We start from the raw sequence: 23,239 nt of genomic DNA on the forward strand, positions 1-23,239 counted from the left end.
ATACACAAACACTAACAAAAGCTTATGAGCAAAACTTAAAAAAAGGTTTATCCATAATTTTCATAACAGCCGCAACCACAGATAAGCAAAAACGTCCTAACATAATCTGCATGTCAGTCATGGATTGGATACCTCTGCAAGTATTAAAAGATAATATTTATGATTTTAGTTTTGGGATAGCCTTCGTAAGACCAAAACCAATCAACCAAGCCAGGCACTGTGGCTCACACCTGCTAGCATTCTGGGAGGCTAAGGCGGGTGGATAGCTTGAGCTCACCAGTTCATGACGAATCCTGAGCAAAAATTGAGATCCCTGTCTCTACTAAAAATAGAATAACCGAGGCAAGAGGATAGCTTGAGCCTGAGTTGGAGGTTGCTGTGAGCTATGACGCCACAGCTCTCTACCCAGGGTGACAGCTTAAGACTGTAAGAATCAATGTGCTTTTGCTCTTCCACTCCCACTGCTCACTTGACTAGAAAGAAAAAAAAAGAATCAACTGTAGAAAATGAGCAAAGATATGAAAAGGTAGTTAAGAAAAAGAATTGCAGATGGCAAATTAAAATTTGAAAATATGCTCAACTTTACCAGAGATATTCATATTTTATAAAACACCATTTTGTGGCTGTCAGGTTGACAACTTTGAAGACTGTTAATATCCTGTATGAGCTTTTTCTTTTTTTTAAGAGAGTTTTACCCTGTCGCCCTCAGTAAAGTGCTGTGGCGTCACAGTTCACAGCAACCTCCAACTCTTGGGCTTAGGCGATTTGCTTCCCTCAGCCTCCCAAGTAGCTGGGACTACAGGCGCCTGCCACAACACCCAGCTATTTTTTTGTTGTGGTTTTGCTGGGGTGGGTTCCAACCCGCCACCCTCGGTATAATGGGGCTGGCGCCCTACTCACTGAGCCACAGGCGCCACCCAGTTTTTTTGTTTGTTTGTTTGTTTTTTATTGTTTCTTTGTTTTTGGAAGACAGAATCTCATTATGTCGCCCTCAGTAGAGTGCTATGGCGTCACAGCTCACAGCAACCTCAAACTCATGGGCTTAGGTGATTCTCTTGCCTCAGCCTCCCAAGTAGCTGGGACTACTTAGGTGCCTGCCATAATGCCTAGATATTTTTTTGTTGCAGGCTGGGCTGGGTTTGAACCTACCAGCCTCCATGCATGTGGCTGGCACCATAACCACTCTGCTATTGGCGCTGAGCCATCCCGTGTGGGTTAATTCTTTTGTTTTGCAGGTTTGGCTGGGGCTGAGTTTGAGCCCGCCACCCTCAGTATATGGGGCCAGTGCCCTACTCCTTTGAGCCACAGGCACCGCCCATGTGTGGGTTTTTAAGAAACAGGTCCTCTTACTTTGTTGATGGCAATTTAAAATTTAAAATACCAACAGTGCCCATAGCTCAGTGGGTAGGGCACCAGCCACATACACTGAGGCTGGCAGTTTTGAACCTGGCCTGGGCCAGCTGAAACAAAACTACAACAACAACAAAAACAGCTGGGCATTGTGGCAACTGCCTGTAGTCCCCGCTACTCAGGAGGCTGAGGCAAGAGAATCACTTAAGCCCAAGAATTTGAGGTTGCTGTGAACTGTGGTGCTATGGCACTCAATCCAGGGCAACAGCTGCCTCTAAATAAATAATTAATTGATTAGGCGGTGCCTGTGGCTCAGTTGGTAAGGCCCCAGCCCCATATACTGAGGGTGATGGGTTCAAACCCGGCCCGGGCCGAACTGCAACAAAAAAATAGCCGGGTGTTGTGGCGGGCGCCTGTAGTCCCAGCTGCTCGGGAGGCTGAGGCAAGAGAATCGCCTGAACCCAGGAGTTGGAGGTTGCTGTGAGCTGTGTGAGGCCACAGCACTCTACCGAGGGCCATAAAGTAAGACTCTGTCTCTACAAAAAAAAAATTAAATAAATAAATAAATAATTGATTATAAAGTACCACCTAGTAGGCTATGCACAGTGGCTCACACCTATAATCCCAGCACTTTGGGATACCAAGGTGGGAGACCAGGAGTTTGAGACCAGACTGGGCAACATAGTGAGACACCGCCTATCTCTTTAATAAATAAATTGCTGGGTGTGAAGGTGTGTTCCCGTAGTCCAACTATTTGGGAGACTGAGGCAAGAGGATCACTTAAACCCCAGGAGATCAAGGCTACAGTAAGCTATGATTGGGCCACTGTACTGCAGCCTGAGTGACAGCAAGACCCCATCTCTCTCTTTTTTGTTTTTTCTTGAGACAGAGTCTCAATCTGACACCCTGGGTAGAGTGCTGTGTCGTCATAGCTCACAGCAACCTCCAAATCTTGGGCTCAAGTGATCCTCTTGCCTCAGTTTTTCTATTGTGTAGTAGAGACAGGGTCTGTCTTTTTAGTCAGGCGCGAAGACCCCATCTCTAAAAAGAGAAATAAACTATCAGGCCAGGTGGGATGGCTCACGCCTATAATCCTAGCACTCGGAGAGGCCGAGGCAGGTGGATTGCTTGAGCCCAAGAGTTTGATGTTGTTGTGAGCTATAATGATTCCATAGTACTCTATCATCACTCTGTCTCTAAATAAATAAATAATACAGTGCTGGTTTTATTGATATGTTTAGTGAAAATTCAGTGAGCTGTATGCTTTTGCTTGTATACCCATTTGTCATTGGGTATTATATTGAATAATCAACTAGTAAGTTTGTGAGCAGTGCAGATTCCTGGACCCCACTCAGATTATGATGTGGTTAAGTCTGGGACAAGGGCCATATTCAGCATTTTTTTTTTTTGGCCAGGGCTGGGTTTGAACCCGCCACCTCTGGCATAGGGGACCGGCGCCCTACTCCTTGAGCCACAGGCGCCGCCCCTATATTCAGCATTTTAAACAAGCACCTCAGGTGATTCTGATCACATTTTGAGAAACTCTGTCCTTGTTCTTGGGGGAAGGAAGGAAATACAGGGCTGACAGCCCATATGTACTAAGAATAGTTTTAGTTCCTGACCACTTTGTCTCCAGATTGCAGGATACCTATATGGGGTGAGCCCACCGGATAACCCCCAGGTGAAGGAGATCCGCTGCATTGTGATGGTACCACAGTGGGGCACTCATCAGACTGTGCACCTGCCTGGCCAGCTGCCCCAACATGAGTACCTCAAGGTAAGTGGTGGTGACAGAGCTTAGGAGTGTGGGAGAACAGGACTTCCTGCTGTCTTATTGGTAGAATTGCTGTCTGCAGATGGTATTCTGAACAGCTTTCTACTACTCTTTGCCTATAGGAGATGGAGCCCTTGGGTTGGATCCACACTCAGCCCAATGAGTCCCCCCAGTTATCACCCCAGGATGTCACCACTCATGCCAAAATCATGGCTGACAACCCATCTTGGGATGGCGAGAAGACCATTATCATCACCTGCAGGTGGGCTTGTGTTCACTTGGGAGGAAGTATGATGCGGGAGGAATTGCAGGCCAAGACCCAGAATGGTGGCCTGAGCTCTTACTCTGACCTTATCTCTCCCCCAGCTTCACACCAGGCTCCTGCACACTGACAGCCTACAAGCTGACCCCTAGTGGCTATGAATGGGGCCGACAGAATACCGACAAGGGCAACAACCCTAAGGGTTACCTACCCTCACACTATGAAAGAGTCCAGATGTTGCTGTCAGACCGCTTTCTTGGCTTCTTTATGGTCCCTGCCCAGTCCTCATGGAACTACAACTTTATGGGTAGGTGGGCTGTATGTATTTATAAGTGGAGGAGCACAGAAAAGTGGGATTGGTGTTGGGGATAATGTTAGGCCATCACTCTTAGCTCTTGGGGCCTGACTCTGGCTTGGAGATAGTCCAGGCTGCATGAGGCAAGTGGACCCTTGTTAACATTTGGTTGTTATCTCCTACCCTAAGGTGTTCGGCATGATCCTAACATGAAATATGAGCTACAGCTGGCAAACCCCAAAGAGTTCTACCACGAGGTGCACAGACCCTCCCACTTCCTCAACTTTGCTCTCCTGCAGGAGGGTGAAGTCTACTCTGCGGACCGTGAAGACCTATATGCCTAGTTGTTCCCTCACCTCTTCCTGCTTCAGATTCCCCAAAGGCTGGACTGGAGCCTCTTAGCTCCCAATCTGGAGACAAAGGGGTCAGCTGTGGGACAAACTGGTGACATTCAGCAGCTTGGCCCCTTTTCCTGTGTTTTACTGTGGTTTTGACCTTGTGACCTGTAATTGTGAACAAAATATAATAAATTTTGTATAAACAGTTTGGGAGCTGTTTTTTCGGGAGCTTCAATTCTGGGTGTAGGTCTGGCAGGAAAGCTTTCTGTTTCACTCCCAGTCAAGGAAACAAGCACATGGGTGGATAGTTTAGCAGCCCCTGGCCAGGCAGAGGCCAGTGACTGGGTGCCTACCTATCACCTCTTGCCTGGAGTGTTGGGCTGCCAAATTTGTCTCATGACTGTAAACACAGGGGTGGAGTCTAGATTGGGCACTAAGTCGGGCGGGCTTGACTAAAGTGACCAGTTACAGTCCTGAGTCTCTTGGGTGACTGGCTGGAAGCTGACCGTCCTGATTCCTGTGACCTTGGGATTGAACAGGACAGGTCCCAAAGAGCCTAGGGCGCTATTTCCCTTGCCCACCACATCTTTTCCCTTAATTGCTCCTCCCTCACCCCTTGTCGCTTCTACCCCGCCCTACTGTCCTACTCCTGCACCGGAACTGTTTGACTTTTTCCTGTTCCAGCTGTGGAGCGGGGGTGTGGGGGGTTATAGCCCTAGGCCTTTGCTGGGGATATGGAGCCCAGGAGGGCGGCGCCTGGAGCATACGGCTGGGAGCCTCGAGTGGCCGCGGGGTCGGGGACGCCTGCGGAGCTCGTGTACCACCTAGCGGGGGCCCTGGGCACTGAGCTGCAAGAGTTAGCCCGCCGTTTCGGGGCGGAGGCGGCGGCCGGACTGGTGCCGCTGGTGGTTCGGACCCTAGAGCTCCTGGAAAAGGCTGTGGTGGGCCCCGCCCCGGACTGGGTGAGTCGCTGCCCCCTCCCCTCGGCACCCGCGGGGCCGGCCGAGCCGAATCTTAAAATCGGCTCCCCCCAGCTGCAGGTGTCCGCGCAGCAGGCAGAACTGGAGCTGCGGCGGCTGCGCCAGGAGAACGAGAACCTCCGCAGGGAGTTGCACGCTGGGCAACAGGGTGAGTGCAGGCCCCGGCCAGGGCGAGGGCGGCTGAGGGCCAGCTCGAGGCCTCCCTTCCGCAAGCCGCCACTTAAAACGCCCCTTCCTCAGAGGAGAGCGCACTGCTGCGGCAGCTCAAGGAAGTGACCGACAGACAGCGAGACGAACTCCGAGCACACAACCGGGACCTGCTTCAACGCAGCCAAGAGACCGAAGCGGTGAGGGCGGGGAGGCGGGCGCGGGGCGGGGCTCCGTTGGGCCCTCGGCGCCCCGCCCACACGGCCCCACCTCGTAGCTCCGCCCCCAGTTGCAGGAGCAGCTGCAGCGCCTCCTGCTGGTGAATGCAGAGTTGCGGCGCAAACTGGCCGCAGTGCAGACTCAGCTGCGTGCGGCGAAGGACCGCGAGAGGGAGCGTGAGCCTACCCAAGAAGGTGCTCTTGACCCGACTAGAGAGCGGGCGGGAGACCAGGGCGAGCCCCCCGGGTGCCAGCAGAGGCAGGATCCCGAACGAGCGGCCGTTGGCACAGCGACCCCGGGGACCCCTGAGGACCCGGTGAGTGCTGGACAAGGGGAGAGACTCATCCCAGTAATCTGGGACTTTAGGGGCCCTCGGGCAAGGTTTGCCATGCTGCATAGGGGATCGGCCAGGAAGCTGGAAGTGGCTCACTAGTTTGCGTCCCCCAACCGGCCTGGGTCCCCATTCTTAGCTGGAGCATTGCTCTGTCATCTATTGTAGCACCTGTGTCCCTCAAGTCTCCCTGTCAGTCACTTCCCCTAGTCGTCCCCTTGGTGATGACTCTGGGGCAGGGACCCTCTGACCAGGCTTATCCCGCAGCAGGCGGCCACGCTGCAGCCAGGGCGCCCACTGGAGGCAGGACAGTGCAGCTTCAGTTGGGAGGAGCTTGAGCAGATCCTTCGGGAGCGGAATGAGCTCAAAGCCAACGTGTTCCTGCTCAAGGAGGAGTTGGCCTACTTCCAGCGGTGAGGGCGGCGGGACTGAGGGAGCCCCCCTCACATCTGTTCCTGAGCCTCAGATCACCCCACCTCATTCTTTGGTTCACTGACATATCCACTGTGATGTTTGCCAGGGCCTGCACTGGGCCCTGGAAGGACATGAATTACACAGCCCCTGCCCTCCTGGAGCTTCATCCAAACAGGAGAGAGGGTCACAGCAGCAGCAAGGATTTCCTGGGAGGAGTGTCACCTAAACTAAGTTAGTTTAAGGGTGTCAGTAAGGCAGAGCATTTCAGATGTTTCAAGGGGGAACAGTACTTGGGGTGATACCTACTGTTAGCATCTCCACTTTCTTCCTGCCCCTCCGCTCACCCACTTCTGTAGGGAGCTGCTCACAGACCACCGGGTTCCTGGGCTTTTGCTGGAAGCCATGAAGGTGGCTGTCAGGAAGCAACGAAAGAAGATCAAAGCCAAGATGTTAGGGACACCAGAGGAAGCAGAGAGCAGGTATATGTCCCTGCTGGCATGCCCACTTGAATGAATCTTCCCCCATTCTGCTGAGCCTGATGACCCAGCCTGGTCACCCCCTGAGGCCTGTGTCCAGCCTGCCACTCTTCCCTCAGGATTCCACTGCTCCACCTGCTCTGCCTGCTGTACATCTGCTGAAGAAATCTGCTAATGCTCCTTCTCCACATTCTTTATTCTTTTTTTTTTTTTTGAGACAGAGCCTCAAGCCTCAAGCTGTTGCCCAGGGTAGAGTGTCATGGCATCACAGCTCACAGCAACCTCCAACTCCTGGGATTCTCTTGCCTCAGCCTCCCAAGTAGCTGGAACTACAGGCACCCGCCACAACGCCTGGCTATTTTTTAGTGTAGTTGTCATTGTTGTTTGGCAGACCCGGGCTGGATTTGAACTCACAAGCTCAGGTGTATGTGGCTGGCATCTTAGCGGCTTGAGCTGCAGGCGCTGAGCCTCACATTCTTTATTCTTATCCTGCCTTGGCTGGGTCTGTGTGTTATTGGAATAGTGAAACTATTGCTGCAGCAGTATCAGGGGCCTGTTGGCTGTCAAGTTATAAAATAAAAGCCTCAAGATGTCCTACATCTGGCCAGGTGTGGTGGCTCATGCCTGTAATCCTAGCACTCTGGGGGGCCAAGGCAGGTGGATTGCCTGAGCTCACAGGTTCAAGACCAGCTTGAGCCAGAGCAAGACCTCATCTTTCAAAATAGCCAGGCGTTGTCACGGGTGCCTGCAGTCCCAGCTACTCAGGAGGCTGAGGCAAGAGAATCACTTGAGCCCAAGAGTTTGAGGTTGCTGTGAGCTATGACACCTTGGCACTCTACTGAGGGCAACAAAGTGAGACTCCGTCTCAAAAAAAAAAATGTCCCGAATCTCTTCAGTGTCTCCTTCTCTTCCAGCCTTGTGGGGCCTGCGACCACTCTGTCTTCCCCCTGCTGCCTCTGGGGGTCTGGCAGAAGGCCCAGTACAATCTGGACTCCTGTCATCCCTCAAGGCCTTGATAAATGCCCTCAAATCTCTCTCTTGTGTCTCAGTGATGATGAGGACAGCTCATGGCTCCTGCTCTCCAGTGATAAAGGAGACCACTCCCCACCCCCTGAGTCCAGAATACAGAGTTTGTATGTTGAGGGAACGGAAAGGGCAAGATTTGGGGGTGGAGAAAGGACCCTACTTGATTCTTCCTAGTGTCCCCTTTCTCTCCACTACCTGTTACCCTGCTGCCTTGGGCGCTAAGCTCACCCTCCCCTCCTGCTTCTCTGGCCCTGGCCCTTGCCCTCCTGGTTTCCGCATGTTACCCTCCCTTCCCTCTCTGTCCCTTGCCCTCAGCCCATGTCCCTGACCTCTCTGGCTTTCCAGCTCAGAGTGTATTTTGGCTCTCTCCCAGCTTTGGCCTGTGGTATCAGGGTGAAAAAGAGGCCCCTGACGCTGAGACCAGAAGCGGCACTCCCAACAAGCTAGGGGGAAAAGAGGAGGCCTCCCTGCAACCTCACTTGGATCCTGTCGGCAGCCCTACCACCCCCAACCCCGAATGCCCCTGCTGTGCTCCCAGTAAACATCTTTGTCTGGGGGCCTTAGGTGGCCCAGAGGCTTGACTTTGAGGTCTGGGCGTGGGTGGATATGTGATCTCAGATGGGGACAGGTCTCCCTCCATCACAGCTCTCTCTAGGGTTCTTCCTGATCTTGGCCCATATCTGGGCTTGATAGGGAGTGCACCAGGCCTCTGGGGCCAGATATAAAAGTGTATGCTCTCTGCTCAGTGCCTGTAGTTCAAGTAGCTAGGGTGCCAGCCACATACATTGGAGCTGGAGGGTTTGAATCCAGCCCAGGCCTGCCAAACAACAATGACAACTACATCCAAAATATAGCCAGGTGTTGTGGTGGGCACCTGTAGTCCCAGCTACTTGGGAGGCAGAGGCAAGAAAATTGCTTAAGCCCAAGATGTGCTGGTTGCTGTGAGCTGTGATGCCATGGCACTCTACCCAGAATGACAGCTTGAGACTCTGTCTCAAAATAAATAAATAAATAAAAATAAAAGTGTATGCTCTCTTGAGTTCCAGCTTCTCATCCCAGGGATTTGTGCAGATGGCCCGAGCTAATTTAATAAAGCAACTGCCCATAATGCCCAGAAATGGTTCCGTGTCTGTCTTTCAGGGGTCTGCCCCCAGCCCCTAGGTCTGCTGGGAGCAAAGGAAGGCTGAGGGTTCCGCACAGGGTCTCCTTGCTCATTCACTGGGTGGAGGCTTCCCCCAACTCCAGCGGCACTTGGAAATGTGGCCTGATGGAAAGCCTGGCACCTACCCTCACCCCACCCCTTCACTTGTCCCCAATGTCTTGGGACCTGCAGTGTCCTCTGGCCCTCTCTAGAATAAGACCAGCCATTTAAGCCCCCACTCAGCCCTTCATACACATTCCTTTCCTTTTTTTTTTTTTATGCAGGGGAGGGGGAAGAAAATCACTTTGTTCTAATTACCTTGTAAATAATATCAGCAGCTGGTTTAAAGAGGCCACACCGACATTTGTTTTCAATCCCTTACCATCTCAATGAACTTTTACATACTAAGAACACACTCTTCCACTGCAATTCTGAAGAAAGGAAGCTCTTAATAAGGGAGAGGTGTTTAACTGATGGTATTACCCTTTAAACTTTTATTATCAATTACATTTTCATGCTAAATTAACTTCGTCTTGAGAAGCAATTTTTGGCCAGTTGCACTGGCTCACGCTTATAATCCTAGCACTCTGGGAAGCTGAGGCAATAATCCCTTTAGTTTAGGACTTGGAGACCAGCCTCAGCAAGAGCGAGACCCCATGGGTGGCGCCTGTGACTCAAAGGAGTAGGGCGCCAGCCCCATATACCAGAAGTGGTGGGTTCAAACCCAGGACCGGCCATAAACTGCAAAAAAAAAAAAAAAAAAAAAAACTCCTGGGGAAAAAAAAAAGAAGAAAAAGAAAAAGAAAGGAGCGAGACTCCATCTCTACAAAAAAAAAAAAAAAAGAGAGAGAGAGAGGGAGAGAGAGGCAATTTTCCTTTTCTTCAATTTGAACTTCTTGATTAGGATAACCCATTTGCAAGTTTGAACTGTTTCAGCACCTCATTGAATGCCTCAACTTTATTTCAGTCTGGTTCTGGGCAAATTCCAAAAATGATTTCATGTCATTGAAGGGCCAACCTGTTACTACTGTGCCAGCTGGCTTCTGAGAGGCCCCCGGTAAGTAATGTCAGGGTTTAAGGGCTCGGCATTACATCCTCCACTGAAGCCCCCAGTGATGGCATGACCTGGAGTGTGCCCAACTGCAGAGCCCACAGCCATGCCAGCAGCAATGGTTGCCATCGGTGCCATCAGACCTGTCTGTCAGGGTACATGCAGCAGGTGAGCCAGCTGCAGATGGCGGAGCTGCTGCTGGTGCTGGCCTGGGAGCAGTTTTCATCTAAGGTGCCTGGCCGGCCGGAGGGATCATTCAGGAGGTGCAGCTGCCACTTACCACACAGCATTGCAAGTGCACAGGGGATTAGTGCCTAGAACTGAGAAAATCTGCCCTCTTTCTTTCTTTTCTTTTTTTTTTTTTTTTGAGACAATCTCAACTTGTCATTCTGAGTACAGTGCCATGGCATCATAGCTCACAGCAACCTCCAACTCTTGGGCTCAAGCAATCCTCTTGCCTCAGTTTTTCTATTTTTAGTAGAGATGGGGTCTCGCTTTTTGCTCAGGCTGGTCTCAAACCCATGAGCTCAAGCAATCCACCCGCCTCAGCCTCCCAGAGTGCTAGGATTACAGGCTTGAGCCACCCCGCCTGGTCCCTCTTTCTTTTTTTTTCTTTTTTTCTTTTTGAGACAGAGCCTTAAGTTGTCGCCCTGGGTAGAATGCCGTGGCATCACAGCTCATAGCAACCTCCAACTCCTGGGCTCAAGCGATTCTCCTGGGTAGTAGCTGGGACTACAGGCACCCGCCACAATGCCCGGCTATGTTTTGGTTGCATCCGGCATTGTTTTTTGGGGGGCCGGGCTGGATTTGAACCCGCCAGCTCAGGTGTATGTGGCTGGTGCCACAGGGGCCGTGCCCCCTCTTTCATTTTTTGAAAGTTTGTCTTCCCAGTACCCGCCCACTCTCTCAGGGAGGTGCCTCATGGAGGCCGGCCCCTCCAGCCTGGTTTCCTCAGGAAAAGCCTTGGGAGGAAGTAGGGAGGGGGTTGGAAGCTGTGGGGGTCAGATTAATCCAAGCGCTCCCACTGCATTGGCCACTATGGGACTCGGACTGCTACTCCCATTGCTGCTGCTATGGTCTCAGGGTACCCAGGGGTCTGAGCTGGACCCCAATGGGCAGCACGTCTGCATGGCCAGCAGGTGGGTCTTGTGGGAATCTGATGGAGGTGGTGATGTTAGAGGCATTCTGTGGAAAGAGGAGTTGGAGAAGAGGTCATGGGGCTGATGAAAGGGGTTGAGTGGGCAGTCTGGCGGGTGGTAGATGGTCAGAGCAGGTAGATGAAAGGCTAGAGAAGGAGAGGGGAGAAGTTGGGACCACCAGGGTGGTGAAGCTTGGCTGGGCCTCCCCAGTGGGACTGAGGTAGCCTCTCAATCTCAGCCAGAGACAGTGACCTGCCCCGCAGGGCCAGGTGGCCCCTCTGCTCACTCCTTTCTGCCCCACAGCCCCTCTGCTGAGCTCCAGTGCTGCGCAGGATGGAAGCAGAAGGATCAAGAATGCACCATCCGTGAGTAGCTGAGACAGATCCCTAGCCAAAAGGGAGGATGTAGCCTGGTGACAGCCCTTCCTTCCTATCCTGAGGCCTAGAGCTGGGGTTTATCCTGTGACACTCCCACTAGCCTTAAGAAGGTGGCTCTTGAGGGGGCAAAGCCCCAGGAGCCAGTGACAGGGCAAGGGTGTCCCCAGGTCCTGCACACTCCAGTCGTTTCAACCTGAGTGGGATGTTTTTCAGCCATCTGTGAGGGGCTGGACGCCTGCCGGGAAGATGAGGTGTGCGTGAAACCAGGCCTCTGCCGATGCAAACCTGGATTCTTTGGGGCCCAGTGCAGTTCCCGTGAGTCTCAACTGCTAAAGGATAAAGTTGGGGGACAGAGCTGACCACTGGGGTGGGGTATGGGAGATGAAGCAGGTAGAAATGTAATCCACAATCCCTCCAGGCCTTACCACAAAAGTGAGGCCCGGAAACAGGAAGTGATGCACTCTTGGGAGATTCCCTTTGTCATGTGGTTTTTACCCATAGTCACAAAGCCCTGCCTATCTGGGCCCTTCCCCTTCCTTTTCAATTTTTCAGAAAAGGTGCCTATAATTACTGTTAATTGCAGATGGGTACATTCCCAGTTTCCCCCACATACATCTCAAATGGCCGGGGGGATGTGTGGAAGGAGGCCCCTGAGTGGGCTGTCTGTCCTCTCTGGCAGGAAGAGAGGGGTAGGAAAGGGGATGGTGAGTAGCATAGCCAGAGGATGGGCACCAGGAGCACCGGCTTGGAAGGAAACGCCGGAGTGAGGGTGGCTTCCTTAGGGGTCTTGGTGAGCACCATCCAGGCCTGGGATCCGGGTGAAGCCCCGCCCACCTCTAGCCCAGTGCAGTCGCGGTAGGGAGCGAGGAGGGGGCATGATGGACTCCCACCCACTTGTGTGTGACTCTGGGAAAGCCTCCTTCCCACTCAGGATTTCTGAGTGTGTTCTAGAATGTGAAGTGGGAGGTTGAGCCACTGCTAAGGATTTCTGTAGTTCAGAGCCTGGGGCAAGAAGTCAGTTGTGCTGAAGACAGGCTGCCGGATGATGTTCCAAGGGATAGTCGCCAGATCCTGGAAGGCGGGCCTAATGCCCCTCTTGCTTGTGGAAGGGGACTGGGAGAGGATCCGTGCCCGGCTCGGAACCCGCCTACCCGTTCCGTCCCCACCTCTGCAGGTTGCCCGGGCCAGTACTGGGGCCCCGACTGCCGTGAGAGCTGCCCTTGCCACCCCCATGGCCAGTGCGAGCCGGCTACGGGAGTGTGCCAGTGCCAAGCCGACCGCTGGGGCAGGCGCTGCGAGTTCGCGTGCGTCTGTGGCCCCCACGGGCGCTGCGACCCCGCGACGGGCGCGTGCCGCTGCGAGCCGGGCTGGTGGTCGCCCACATGCCGCCGCCCATGCCAGTGCAACCAGGCGGCGGCACGCTGCGAGCCGACCACGGGCGCCTGCCTGTGCGAGCCGGGCTGGTGGGGCCGCCGCTGCAGCTTCCGCTGCTCCTGCCACGGCTCGCCGTGCGCGCAGGAGACCGGCCGCTGCGCCTGCCAGCCGGGCTGGTGGGGTCCCGAGTGCGGGCAGCGGTGCGAGTGCATGCGGGGCCACTGCAGCGCCGCCTCCGGCCAGTGCGCCTGCCCGCCCGGTTTCCGCGGAGCGCGCTGCGAGCTGCCCTGCCCCGCCGGCCGCTACGGGGCCCAGTGCCGAGACCGGTGAGTCCGGCGCCCGCGGGGCGCGCGCAGAGGGCGGGGAGGGGCAGTGGGAAGGGGTGGGCCAGCAGAGGGAAGGGCGAGAGGAGGGACAGCAGTCCGCGCTGCTCTCCAACAGATACACAAGACAGGATGACAGAGGAAAAAACGAACAACAACAAAAAAAACCTTTGTTACCCATAACCCCCCAGGCATTTGCCCCTGGGTCCGCCCCACTCCCTCCTTTCCTCTGTTTGCTGTTAAGCGAAACATACTAGCAAGGTGTACGTAAAGAGTGACCCAGGATGACAGGGGCCCTTTAAGACTCAGTGGCTTTCAGACTTGACCTGGCTCCACTTAACGATGAGACATTACTTCCCACTTAACACATGTAACAACATATTTATTTCATATAACTGAATAAAAATGTAACCAGACAACACCTGTTAATATACTTACCTTTACTATCATATACATATACATTTTTATTTTATTTTTTTTTTAGAGACAAAGTCTCACTATGTCGCCCTCACGTAGAGTGTCGTGGCTTCACAGCTCCCGGCAACCTCCAACTCTTGGGCTTACGCGATTCTCTTGCCTCAACCTCCCAAGTAGCTGGGACTACAGGCACCTGCCACAGCGCCCGGCTATTTTTTTCTTTTTCTTTTTTTCTTGAGCTCCAGGCGCCACCCTTTTTTTCTTGTCTTTCTTTTTCTTCTTCTTCTTCTCCTTCCCCTTCCTCTTCTTCTTCCTTTCTTCTTTCTTCCTTTTTTTTTTTTTTTGAGACAGAATCTCTCTCTGTCACCCTTGGTAGAGTACCGTGGCGTCATAGCTCACAGCAACCTCAAACTCTTGGGCTCAGCAATCCTCCTGCCTCAGCCTCCCAAGTAGCTGAGAATACAGGTGCCTGCCACAATACCCTGCTAGTTTTTTAGAGGCTGGGTCTCACTCTTGCTCAGGCTGGTCTGGAACTCCTGAGCTCAAGCAATCCACTCACCTTGGCCTCCCAGAGTATTGGGATTACAGGCATGAGCCACTGTGCCTGGCCACTGTTATATTTTCTTTCTTTCCTTTTGTAAAAATCCTGGTCAGGATCAGCTAAATTGATTTTTTTTTTTTTGAGACAGTCTCACTATGTTACCCTCGGTAAAGTGCTGTGGTGTCACAGCTCACAACAACCTCAAACTCTTGGGCTTAAGCGATTCTCTTCCTTAAGCCTCCAGAGTAGCTGGGACTACAAGCCCCCGTCACAACGCCTGGCTATTTTTTTGTTGCAGTTGTCATTGTTGTTTAGCTGGTCCAGACGGGATTCAAACCCGCCAGCCTTGGTGTATGTGGCTGGCACAGTAACCACTGTGCTACGGTCCCGAGCCAGCTAAATTGATTTTATAACGTCCCCCACTCCACCCTACTCAGGGATCTGACCCAAGTATGTGATCCCAGGTGGTTAAGCCTGTGGACAGTACTGTACTCCCCATAACTGTTAAGCATCAATAGGAAATTAAGATAAGGTTAACTTCAAAAGAAAGCTGAAGTAGGGGGAGGGGATAAGGTAAACTTGAAATTAAATTGGTGAAAACAGTTTATATTGTATTTTTATGCATTTTCTTTTTTTTTAGAGACAGAGTCTCACTTTGTCTCCCTCAGTAGAGTACTGTGGCATCACAGCTCACAGCTCTTGGGCTTAGGCGATTTTCTTGCCTCAGCCTCCCCAGTAGCTGGAACCACAGGTGCCCGCCACAACGCCCGGCTATTTTTTGTTGTAGTTTTGCTGGAGCTGGGTTTGAACCCACTACCCTCAGTATATGGGGCCAGCACCCTACTCACTAAGCCACAGGCACCGCCCTTTTTATGCATTTTCATACTACAGGATAGAAGGCAAACCACTGATCCCTGTTCATGCCAGATCTCAGGGGTGGAAGGCGTGGAAGGGAGAAAGAGGGAAACGCCAGGCAAAAGGGAAGCAGAGGATGCTGGTGATGGGGCTGCCCTGGCTGGCCTGTTAGCTCTGGTGCCCCTGGGACCCAAGGAAGAATGGCTCACAGAGCAGGGGTTTGGATAGAGTCTCATGAGAGCCCTCAGGGATCATCTCTCTAGCCTCTTCATGGTACAACAAGGGGAAACTGAGGCCCAAAGCTGGGACCTGGATGCTCTCTAGGACCCCCAAAGGCCTGAGTGGCCAGTGCTTGGGTTGGAGGGGGTAGGCACTTTACCCACCCCACCCCCACTGCTACCATGAAGCCCTTTTCTTCCCAGCTGTGGCCACTGCAAGCAGAATGAGCCGTGCTCTTCAGACACAGGCAGCTGTGTGTCCTGTGAGCCAGGCTGGAACGGGACGCAGTGCCACCAGCCCTGCCCACCTGGCACCTTTGGCGAGAGCTGCAAGCAGCAGTGCCCCCGCTGCCGGCTTGGGGAGGCCTGTCAGCTAGACACTGGGCACTGTCAACACTGTGACCCCGGCTGGCTGGGGCCCAGGTGAGAGGGTTGCCCTTATCGAGGTGGAGTGCACTTTCCCTCAGGAGGGCCAACCCCCAACAGCCTTAAGGGCTGCCTCTTGGCAAAGGCTGAAAGGTCAAGGTGGGTACTGAGGGGCCTTGGGCAGGGTTCTCATTGGCTCCTTACCACTCAGGCCTCCTGCCCTCTTCCCTGCAGGGAATCTGTAGCTTGTCTCCTCCTGGGTTTGACCTCAGGTTCAAGGGCATGTTTTCTTTTTTTTTTTTTTGAGACAGAGTCTCAAGCTGTCACTCTGGGTAGAGTGCTGTGGCATCTTAGCTCACAGAAACCTCCAACTCCTGGGCTTAAGCGATTCTCCTGTCTCAGCCTCCCAAGTAGCTGGGACTACAGGCGCCCACCACAACACCCGGCTATTTTTTTGGTTACAGCCATCATTGTTGTTTGGCAGGCCCCAGGCTGGATTCGAACCTGCCAGCTTAGGTGTATGTGGCTGGCGCCTTAGCCGCTTGAGCCACAGGCGCCGAGCCGAAGGGCATGTTTTCACCTGAGCTTCACAGAGGAGCACCCAATGGGGCACAAGGACAGGGTGTCCACTGTGGGGCCAGGCCTGCCCTGCCCTCCCACTCCCTGAACTTGCCTTATCGCAGGTGTGAAGACCTGTGCCCCACTGGTACCTTTGGAGAGGGTTGCAGCTTTCCCTGCCCCACATGTGTTCAGGGGGCCTGTGATGCTGTGACAGGGGAGTGTGTCTGCAGTGCCGGCTACTGGGGGCCCAGGTAAGGATTGGGGCACTGGGGGCAGGAGCGTACTGGGGCCCAGGCCAGGTATCTGTGCAATTTGTGTCCTAAAATTCCCTTCCTGGGCCTCTCTGCCTCCCAGACATCACTCAGTATCCTCATAACCAAGAAGTTATTCCTCCTGTAGTGGGGTGTTCCCTAGGAAAGTCAGATGATGCATAATATAAAAGGACCTGCTCCCCAACTAAGTGGAGAGCTTATTTGGGGGCAGGACTCCAAACCTCAGTGTGATTTCTCTAAAGCAGTATTTTTCAACCTTTTCTTTCTTTTTTTTTTTTTTTTATATCAAAACACATTTGAACCTGTAGTTAAACTTCCAGGGCACAGTTAAATAATATTGATCAAAAAAGAGTTAAAGTATACTTACTATGCTTTAAACTTCTTTGTTTGTCTGAGACACAGTCTCACTTTGTTGCCCCTCACTTTGTGGCATCATAGTTCACAGCAACCTCAAACTCTTGTGCTCAAGCGATTCTCTTGCCTCAGCCTCCCAAGTAGCTGGGACTACGGGGCCCTGCCACAACACCCTACTATTGTTTTTTTTAGAGACAGGGGTCTCTTTTTTGCTCAGGCTGATCTCGAACTCCTGAGCTCAAGCAATCCAGAGTGCTAGTATTACAGGCATGAGCTACCTCTCCAGGCCTAAACTTCCTTTGAAAATAATTTACTTAATGATCTTAAAAGTTTTACACGGTACTCTGGTTGAAAATCACTGCTCTAAGATCTTCAATGTAGAACAATCAGAATCTCCAGTTAGGTTTTCTATTTCTAGGACAGCATGTCATGTCACATGGAAGAGACTTCATTTCATGTCACACGGAAGAGACTTTTTCACATTTTACAGAGAAGAGGACTGAAGCCCAGAGTGTTAGGGGCAGTGCTGGGCTTGGCTAAGAGCTCCAGGCCCTGAGGACATCTCTCTGGATGCCCTTGGCATCTTGCTTATTTTAATTAGTGCTGAGCAGCAAGAGATGAAGATAGGTGCAGGTAGACCCCGCCCCCAGGGCTGCACGCTGGTCAGAGAACACCTGGGCAACTTGTGGGTTGTCTCCCTGGAAGGTGGCTTAGGGCATAAGGGATTCTCCCAAACACTGCCAAGGCTACTTAGAATGTGGTTCAGAGGTCAGAGGATCTTCTCAGGCATCATCCAGGAAATCTTCCTGGTGGGGACAGTGCCCAGATATCTGCTTTCCCCTCTCTCCTGCCTGTCTCCCTCCCTTCTTACCTACCCTTCAGCCTGCCTCTCCCTGTTACCACATAGTTGCAACACTTCCTGCCCATCTGGTTTCCATGGAAACAACTGCTCATTGCCCTGCGAATGCCCAGAGGGACCCTGCCACCCTGTCTCCGGGGCCTGCCAGCTGGGTAAGGTAGAGGGAGCACATGGGGTGTGGTGACCAAGGAAAGTCTGCCCCTTTGTTTGGGCTTTAGGGGTCTGTCACTTGCCAGGGAGACAGGGCCCACTTTAGAGACATTCCCTATGCCCGAACTCTTTGTGGATGCTTTGGGGCCCCCTGAAGATGTAACAGAGCCCCTGCCCCCTAAGAAACCAGGCTAGAACAAGGGAATGAGCAGGCAGGGCTGAACATTGGCATGGCAGGAAAATCGGGGACACGAAATTGTGGAATGGCTCATGGATCATCAGGAGGAGAAACCTGCACAGAGGCTTCCTGGAGGTGGGGAGGGACACAGGGAGAAGATCCTGGCGGGAGACAACTCAGAGCTAGAGACATGATGTTCAGGAGATGGGAAGGCCCTGAATAATCTATCACCTACCCTGCCCCAGGCCCTCACAGTCAAGACTCCGCCCTCATCCTGGGCATCCTTGTGCCTCTGCTATTGTTGCTCCTGGGCCTTGCCTGCTGTGCCTGCTGCTGCTGGGCCGCCCGTTCAGACCCCAAGGACAGGTGAAAACTGGCCTATCCCTTCCCTACCTCATAGCTCAGGCCTGGGGTAGGACAAGGGGGCATTTGGTTTCCTTTCAGGGGTGGGGAAGGGCCGAGGTCAGAGGTAATGGAGGTGGAGTGGTAGTGTCTATGCCCTGGAGATACCAGCTCAGCCACTTGCCCTCCTTGGAAGCCTTAGATGGGAAGTTTCTGAATTGCATGAGTAAGGTGCGCTGGGTCCCAGCCTGGAAACTCAGATCTGCTGCAGAAGGCTGAGAGTAGACCAACGGGGACCAGTGGAGGGGGGGAAACATGGGAGCAGCAGCCCAGCTCTGGGCAGGGAGGGGAAGAGACCAGGCCTCAAATGCCCCAGAAAGGAGAGCGACATAAAAGTCTTCACAGCAGCTTTCTGAGAGATGAAGGGGGCCACAGGGGAACGTTGCTCACACAGGGCTTTGTGCCTTTACGAAACTTCTTCACATCCCTTGGGTCCTTTGAGACTCCCAGCAGCATGGGGGATTTGGAACAGGGCATGTGGAGGCAGGAGGATTGTTGTCCTCAATCCACAGAGGACACTGAGGCCTAAGATGACCCAGCTAGTCACTGGCATACACAAAGCTCCTGCCCGGCTTTCCAGACTCTTTGTCCAATGCTCTCTTGTTACTTTTCACACTAGCCCTGAGCTCCACATGCTCTGGGGCATTCACAGGTGAGTAGATCCAGTTGCCCTTGCCCTTGCCCAGGGTATAGAAGCTGGGAGTGGGAGAAAACCCCTTACAGGAGCAGGAGAACATGTGCAAAGGCTGTCAGAGGAATGGTGATGAGTAGAGCAGCTGTAGCACATCCTCCTTGGGAGTGGAGGAGAATGGGTAGAAGGGCTTCTCGGGGAGGTGTCATTTGGGATGGGTGATCTGGGGTTCAGCTAGGATGATAATAACAGCTGTATGTTGGGGAACTCCCACAGGTGACTAGCACTGTGTTGGGTCCTACAAAAATAGCTCTGATAGATTGTTGTTCCCATTTTACAGATGAGGAAACTGAGACCCAGGAAGGTAAAGTCTGAGCCAGACTTGTTATCCAGGTCTTTCTGACTCTAGAGCCACAGTGTCTTCTGTGGCAGGCCTTAATCTTGGGCTCAATAGTTGGGATTTTTGAAATAGATGGCTAAGTGACACATGTCACCTTGGGTCTTATACAAAGCCCACTTTTTCCTATCCTACCCTCTTAGGCCAGTGAGCAATGGAGCTGCTGTGTCCAGGATGAAGTTACAGGTCTGGGGGGCACTGACCACTCTGGGCTCTGCGCTGCCCTGTGGTTCCCTCAGCACCCACAAGCTACCCTGGGTGACAGGTAAGTGGGTGCTGGGGTTGGGGGCTGGGACGGGACAAGGCTTCCCATTTGGCTCTGCACCTGACCTGGAGTCCCTACAGTCTCCCACCACGACCCGGAGATTCCCTTCAACCACAGCTTTATTGAGCCACCCTCTGCCGGCTGGGCCTCTGATGACTCCTTCTCTTCTGATCCTGAGTCTGGAGAAGAGGATGAGGGTCCTGCCTACTGCGTGCCACCCCAAGAAGGTAGCCCCCCAGCAGCCTACTCAGCCCCTGAGCATCCCTGCCCACAGCATCTTCCTCAATCCTTCAAACATTGATCAGGTGGCCCATTCTGTGCCATCACTGTCCCTGGCTCTGGAGACACAGCAAAGAACAAGATTGATTCCTATGCTCACCGGGCTTGTAGTCTGATGGGCTGTAATCAAACAGGCCATCAGACAATTATAGGACATAAGATTATGGACTTTGATGGGGCCTGCTCACATAGGGGCTCATAATCTAGCCATGTCCAGGAAGACATGTTAGTGACATTGGAGTTCAATCTAGCCAGCTAAATCAGTAGGAGTTAGCCAAGTGGAAGTTAGGAAGAAGTGGGGATAGTGTTTCAGGAAGAGGGAGCAGCATATACTACACACAGGCCCAGAGGTGAGAAGGACATGGCCGACACTGAAAGTTTTAGCTTGTGTAGAGTATGGCAATAGTCCAGGGTAGGGAGCAGTGGTGAGAAGAGAGTGTAGGAGAGGTAGCGTCCACGTGAATTGGCTCTTCCTCTACCTCTCTGTATCCATACTCTCTTCCTTGCCCCATGTTTGAGGCCTAGATGAGCTGTAGGCGGGATGAATTGGGCGGGGGCAGCACAGCTCTTACCAAGCCCTTCTATCTCCTTTGACAGGGATGGCCTCTGTGGCCCAAGCAGTGTCATCAGAGGCTAGCCTGGCTGGAGGCCCCTTCCCTCCGCCAGAGGATGCATCCACACCATTCGCCATCCCTCGCACCTCCAGCCTAGCTCGGGCCAAGCGGCCATCAGTCTCTTTTGCTGAAGGCACCAAGTTTGCACCGCAGAGTCACCGAAGTTCAGGGGAGCTCTCCAGCCCACTCCGAAAGCCCAAGAGGCTTTCCCGGGGAGCCCAGACAGGTCCTGAGGGCCAGGAGGCTGAGGATTCCACAGGCCCAGAGCAAGCAGAGATGGATGAGGCCCCTCCTGCTGCTGCCAGCCCCAAGGATTCAGCCACTGGCTGCCGGCGGCTTCCTCTTGGTGGCCAGACAGTGGCTGAACGTGTGGAAGCCATTGAAGGCAGTGTCCAAGACAGCTCAGGCCCTGTGACCACAATCTACATGTTGGCAGGGACGCCCCAGGGATCTGAGGGCCCAGTCCGGTCTGTCCTCCGCCGCTTTGGTAGCTTCCAGAAAGGCCAGGCAGAGCCCAAGGTCAAGAGTGCCATCCCTAAGCCTCCACGCCGGGCCCTGAGTCGGAATAAGGGCAGCCCTGGACTGGCCTCTAGTTCTTCTGGCCAGAGCCTCAACTCAGCCCCAAGTGCTGAGCTCACTGGACCCCTGGAGTCAACAAGAGTTAGACCAGAGGAGGTGGCCAAGGGGCTGGGGGCTGGCACTGAGAGCTCAGGGAGGGCCCAGGAACTGGTCTCTGGGGGCAGCCCCCTCAAACAGGATTCCCAGAAGCAGGCAGAAGAGGAAGAGCAGGAGGAGCCCCAGTATGAGAATGTTGTACCCATCTCTGGGCCACCAGAGCCTCAAGGACCTTGAATTTGGGGAGTGGGAAGACTACGGATGGGACAGAGGGGAACTGCTGATGGATCAGATTGTGCCTGTGCTGGAAAATGACTGCAAGGCCAGGACAGACATACTGCCTCTGCCCTTCCAGAGGGAAAAGGCAAGGGTTGGAGGCCAGCTGGCTCTGGGCCCTGGCAGTGCTCCAGGAGTGGGTCTGGGAGGCCTGGGCAGAGACTCTGCAGGATGGGGTCAGGAAGGGGGAAGAGATGGTTGCAGGGACTTTTCCTCTGTTGTACTGGACTCTGTTAGCCCCTGAGAGTTGTTCTTTCTTCCATTTGCAAAACATTTTGGGAAACAACCTAAATGTTTGATGATAAAAGATTGGTTAAACAAATATTTCTTATGATGTGTTACTATACATGCTATGCAAGAATATTTAATGTGGGAGAGATATGGGAGAATGTTCATGCCATGAGGTTAGGTGTGTAAAAAGTGAGTTACAATTTAGGGTGTATGGGACAGTTCCATTGTTTTCTTTTTGTAAACTATTTCTTTTTGCCTCAGGATACATGTTTAGAATTCTCTTTTTATGTATATTTTGTGATTATCTCATAAACTTTTTTCTTATTTTTATTTTATTTTAATTTCTTTTTGAGACAGAGTCTCACTATGTTGCCCTCGGTAGAGTGCTGTGGCATCACAGCTCACGCAACCTCAAACTCTTGGGCTTAAGTGATTCTCTTGCCTCAATCTCCCAAGTAGCTGGGACTACAGGCTCCTGCCACAGTGCCTGGCTATTTTTTGTTGCCGTTGTCATTGTTGTTTAGCAGGCCCGGGCTGGGTTTGAACCCTCCAGCCTCGGTGCATGTGGCTGGCGCTATAACCACTGTGCTCTGGGTGCCAACCTGGCATTAAATGGTATTTTTGTCTGGAAGATGAGATTATGGGTGATATTTATTTTTCTCTTAAACTTCTGTGAAATTTGTGAATTTTCTACAGTGAACATTCTTTTTACTTTTCTCACTACATTGAATTTTATAAAAAATTATATAAAAGAGCCTGGGGCAATGGCTCATGACTATAGTGCCATCTGCTCAGGAAGCTGAGGTGGAAGGATCCCTTGAGCCCAGGAGTTCAAGGCTGCAGTGAGCTATGATTGCACCACTGCATTCCAGCCTAGGTGACAGAATGAGACCTCCATCTCTCTCTCTTTTTTAAATTAATTAATTTTTTTATTAAATCATAGCTGTGTACATTAATGCAATCATGGGGCACCATACACTGGTTTTATAGACCGTTTGACACATTTTCATCAGAGACCTCCATCTCTTAAAAAAAATTATAAAAACAATGTTTTCTTGCTAAAAATAAAAAGTTCTACCATGGGCGGCGCCTGTGGCTCAAAGGGTAGGGCGCCAGCCCATATACTGAAGGTGGTGGATTCAAACCCAGCCCAGGCGTGAAAGACATTATTCTTAGTAAAGCATCACAAGAATGGAGAAGCATGAATCCTATGTACTCAATTTTGATATGAGGACAATTAATGACAATTATGGTTATGGGGGGGAAACAGAAAGAGGGAATGAGGGAGGGGGGTGGGGCCTTGGTGTGTGTCACACTTTATGGGGGCAAGACATGATTGCAAGAGGGACTTTACCTAACAATTGCAATCAGTGTAACCTGGCTTATTGTACCCTCAATGAATCCCCAACAATAAAAAAAAAAAAAAAAAAAGAATAACAAACCCAGCCCAGGCCAAAAACTGAAAAAAAAAAAAAAGTTCTAACATTACAGACATGTGAAAAGTAAAACCTATATTTCCTTTCTCTTCAGAGGCAATCTGGGAGGCAAGGAAAAGGCAGGACTAACTTTTTTTTTTTTTGAGACAGAGCCTCAAGCTGTCGCCCTGAGTAGAGTGCTTTGGCATCACAGCTCACGGCAACCTCTAACTCCTGGACTCAAGTGATTCTCCTGCCTCTGCCTCCCAATTAGCTGGGACTATAGGCGCCTGCCACAACACCAGCTATTTTTTGTTTGCAGCCAT

The 23,239-nt window shown here is 52.3% G+C and overlaps 3 protein-coding genes and 1 pseudogene across 7 annotated transcripts in view; 3 read left to right on the forward strand and 1 right to left on the reverse strand.

The window, feature by feature from the left end:
• Positions 1–4,224, forward strand: part of PRPF8 (pre-mRNA processing factor 8) — a 49,625-nt gene extending 45,401 nt beyond the window's left edge. For both annotated transcript variants that reach the window (XM_053568659.1, XM_053568658.1), the window contains exons 40-43: positions 2,987–3,127; positions 3,247–3,386; positions 3,491–3,693; positions 3,871–4,224. In XM_053568659.1, coding sequence (XP_053424634.1) covers positions 2,987–3,127; positions 3,247–3,386; positions 3,491–3,693; positions 3,871–4,025 — 639 coding nt within the window. In that variant the 3' untranslated portion in view covers positions 4,026–4,224. The remainder of the gene's footprint in view (positions 1–2,986; positions 3,128–3,246; positions 3,387–3,490; positions 3,694–3,870) is intronic.
• Positions 4,225–4,499: 275 nt separating this feature from the next.
• Positions 4,500–8,646, forward strand: RILP (Rab interacting lysosomal protein). 2 transcript variants are annotated; one of them, XM_053568667.1, is made up of 8 exons: positions 4,500–4,981; positions 5,054–5,147; positions 5,240–5,346; positions 5,436–5,681; positions 5,964–6,109; positions 6,467–6,589; positions 7,636–7,719; positions 7,986–8,646. In XM_053568667.1, exons 1-8 carry the CDS (start codon positions 4,754–4,756, stop codon positions 8,191–8,193), a joined length of 1,236 nt encoding a protein of 411 aa, XP_053424642.1. In that variant the 5' UTR covers positions 4,500–4,753; the 3' UTR covers positions 8,194–8,646. The 2 variants fall into 2 exon arrangements, with proteins under 2 accessions (XP_053424642.1, XP_053424643.1); XM_053568668.1 differs by having other exon boundaries at positions 5,967–6,109.
• A 1,007-nt stretch (positions 8,647–9,653) lies between these two features.
• On the reverse strand, positions 9,654–10,727 carry LOC128571067 (coiled-coil-helix-coiled-coil-helix domain-containing protein 2-like; annotated as a pseudogene).
• Positions 10,728–10,794: 67 nt separating this feature from the next.
• Positions 10,795–22,769, forward strand: SCARF1 (scavenger receptor class F member 1). Of its 3 annotated transcripts, none has more exons than XM_053568669.1 (11): positions 10,795–10,943; positions 11,247–11,308; positions 11,534–11,635; positions 12,495–13,020; positions 15,253–15,471; positions 16,098–16,226; positions 17,509–17,612; positions 18,034–18,154; positions 19,362–19,483; positions 19,564–19,710; positions 20,360–22,769. In XM_053568669.1, exons 1-11 carry the CDS (start codon positions 10,843–10,845, stop codon positions 21,226–21,228), a joined length of 2,502 nt encoding a protein of 833 aa, XP_053424644.1. In that variant the 5' UTR covers positions 10,795–10,842; the 3' UTR covers positions 21,229–22,769. The 3 variants fall into 3 exon arrangements, with proteins under 3 accessions (XP_053424644.1, XP_053424646.1, XP_053424645.1); XM_053568671.1 differs by having other exon boundaries at positions 19,601–19,710; positions 20,360–20,610; XM_053568670.1 differs by lacking the exon at positions 16,098–16,226.
• Positions 22,770–23,239: the final 470 nt, after the last annotated feature.

This window comes from Nycticebus coucang, chromosome 18 (assembly GCF_027406575.1).
Source record: "Nycticebus coucang isolate mNycCou1 chromosome 18, mNycCou1.pri, whole genome shotgun sequence".
Classification (NCBI taxonomy): domain Eukaryota; kingdom Metazoa; phylum Chordata; class Mammalia; order Primates; family Lorisidae; genus Nycticebus; species Nycticebus coucang.

Coding starts and splice junctions, on each gene's coding strand:
- RILP (XM_053568667.1), top strand. CDS start 4,754: ATGGAGCCCAGGAGGGCGGCGCCTGGAGCATACGGCTGGGAGCCTCGA. Junction 6,110..6,466: donor GAGTTGGCCTACTTCCAGCG/GTGAGGGCGGCG, acceptor CCACTTCTGTAG/GGAGCTGCTCACAGACCACC. Junction 7,720..7,985: donor GAGTCCAGAATACAGAGTTT/GTATGTTGAGGG, acceptor GCTCTCTCCCAG/CTTTGGCCTGTGGTATCAGG.
- SCARF1 (XM_053568669.1), top strand. CDS start 10,843: ATGGGACTCGGACTGCTACTCCCATTGCTGCTGCTATGGTCTCAGGGT. Junction 10,944..11,246: donor CACGTCTGCATGGCCAGCAG/GTGGGTCTTGTG, acceptor TCTGCCCCACAG/CCCCTCTGCTGAGCTCCAGT. Junction 17,613..18,033: donor CTCCGGGGCCTGCCAGCTGG/GTAAGGTAGAGG, acceptor ACCCTGCCCCAG/GCCCTCACAGTCAAGACTCC.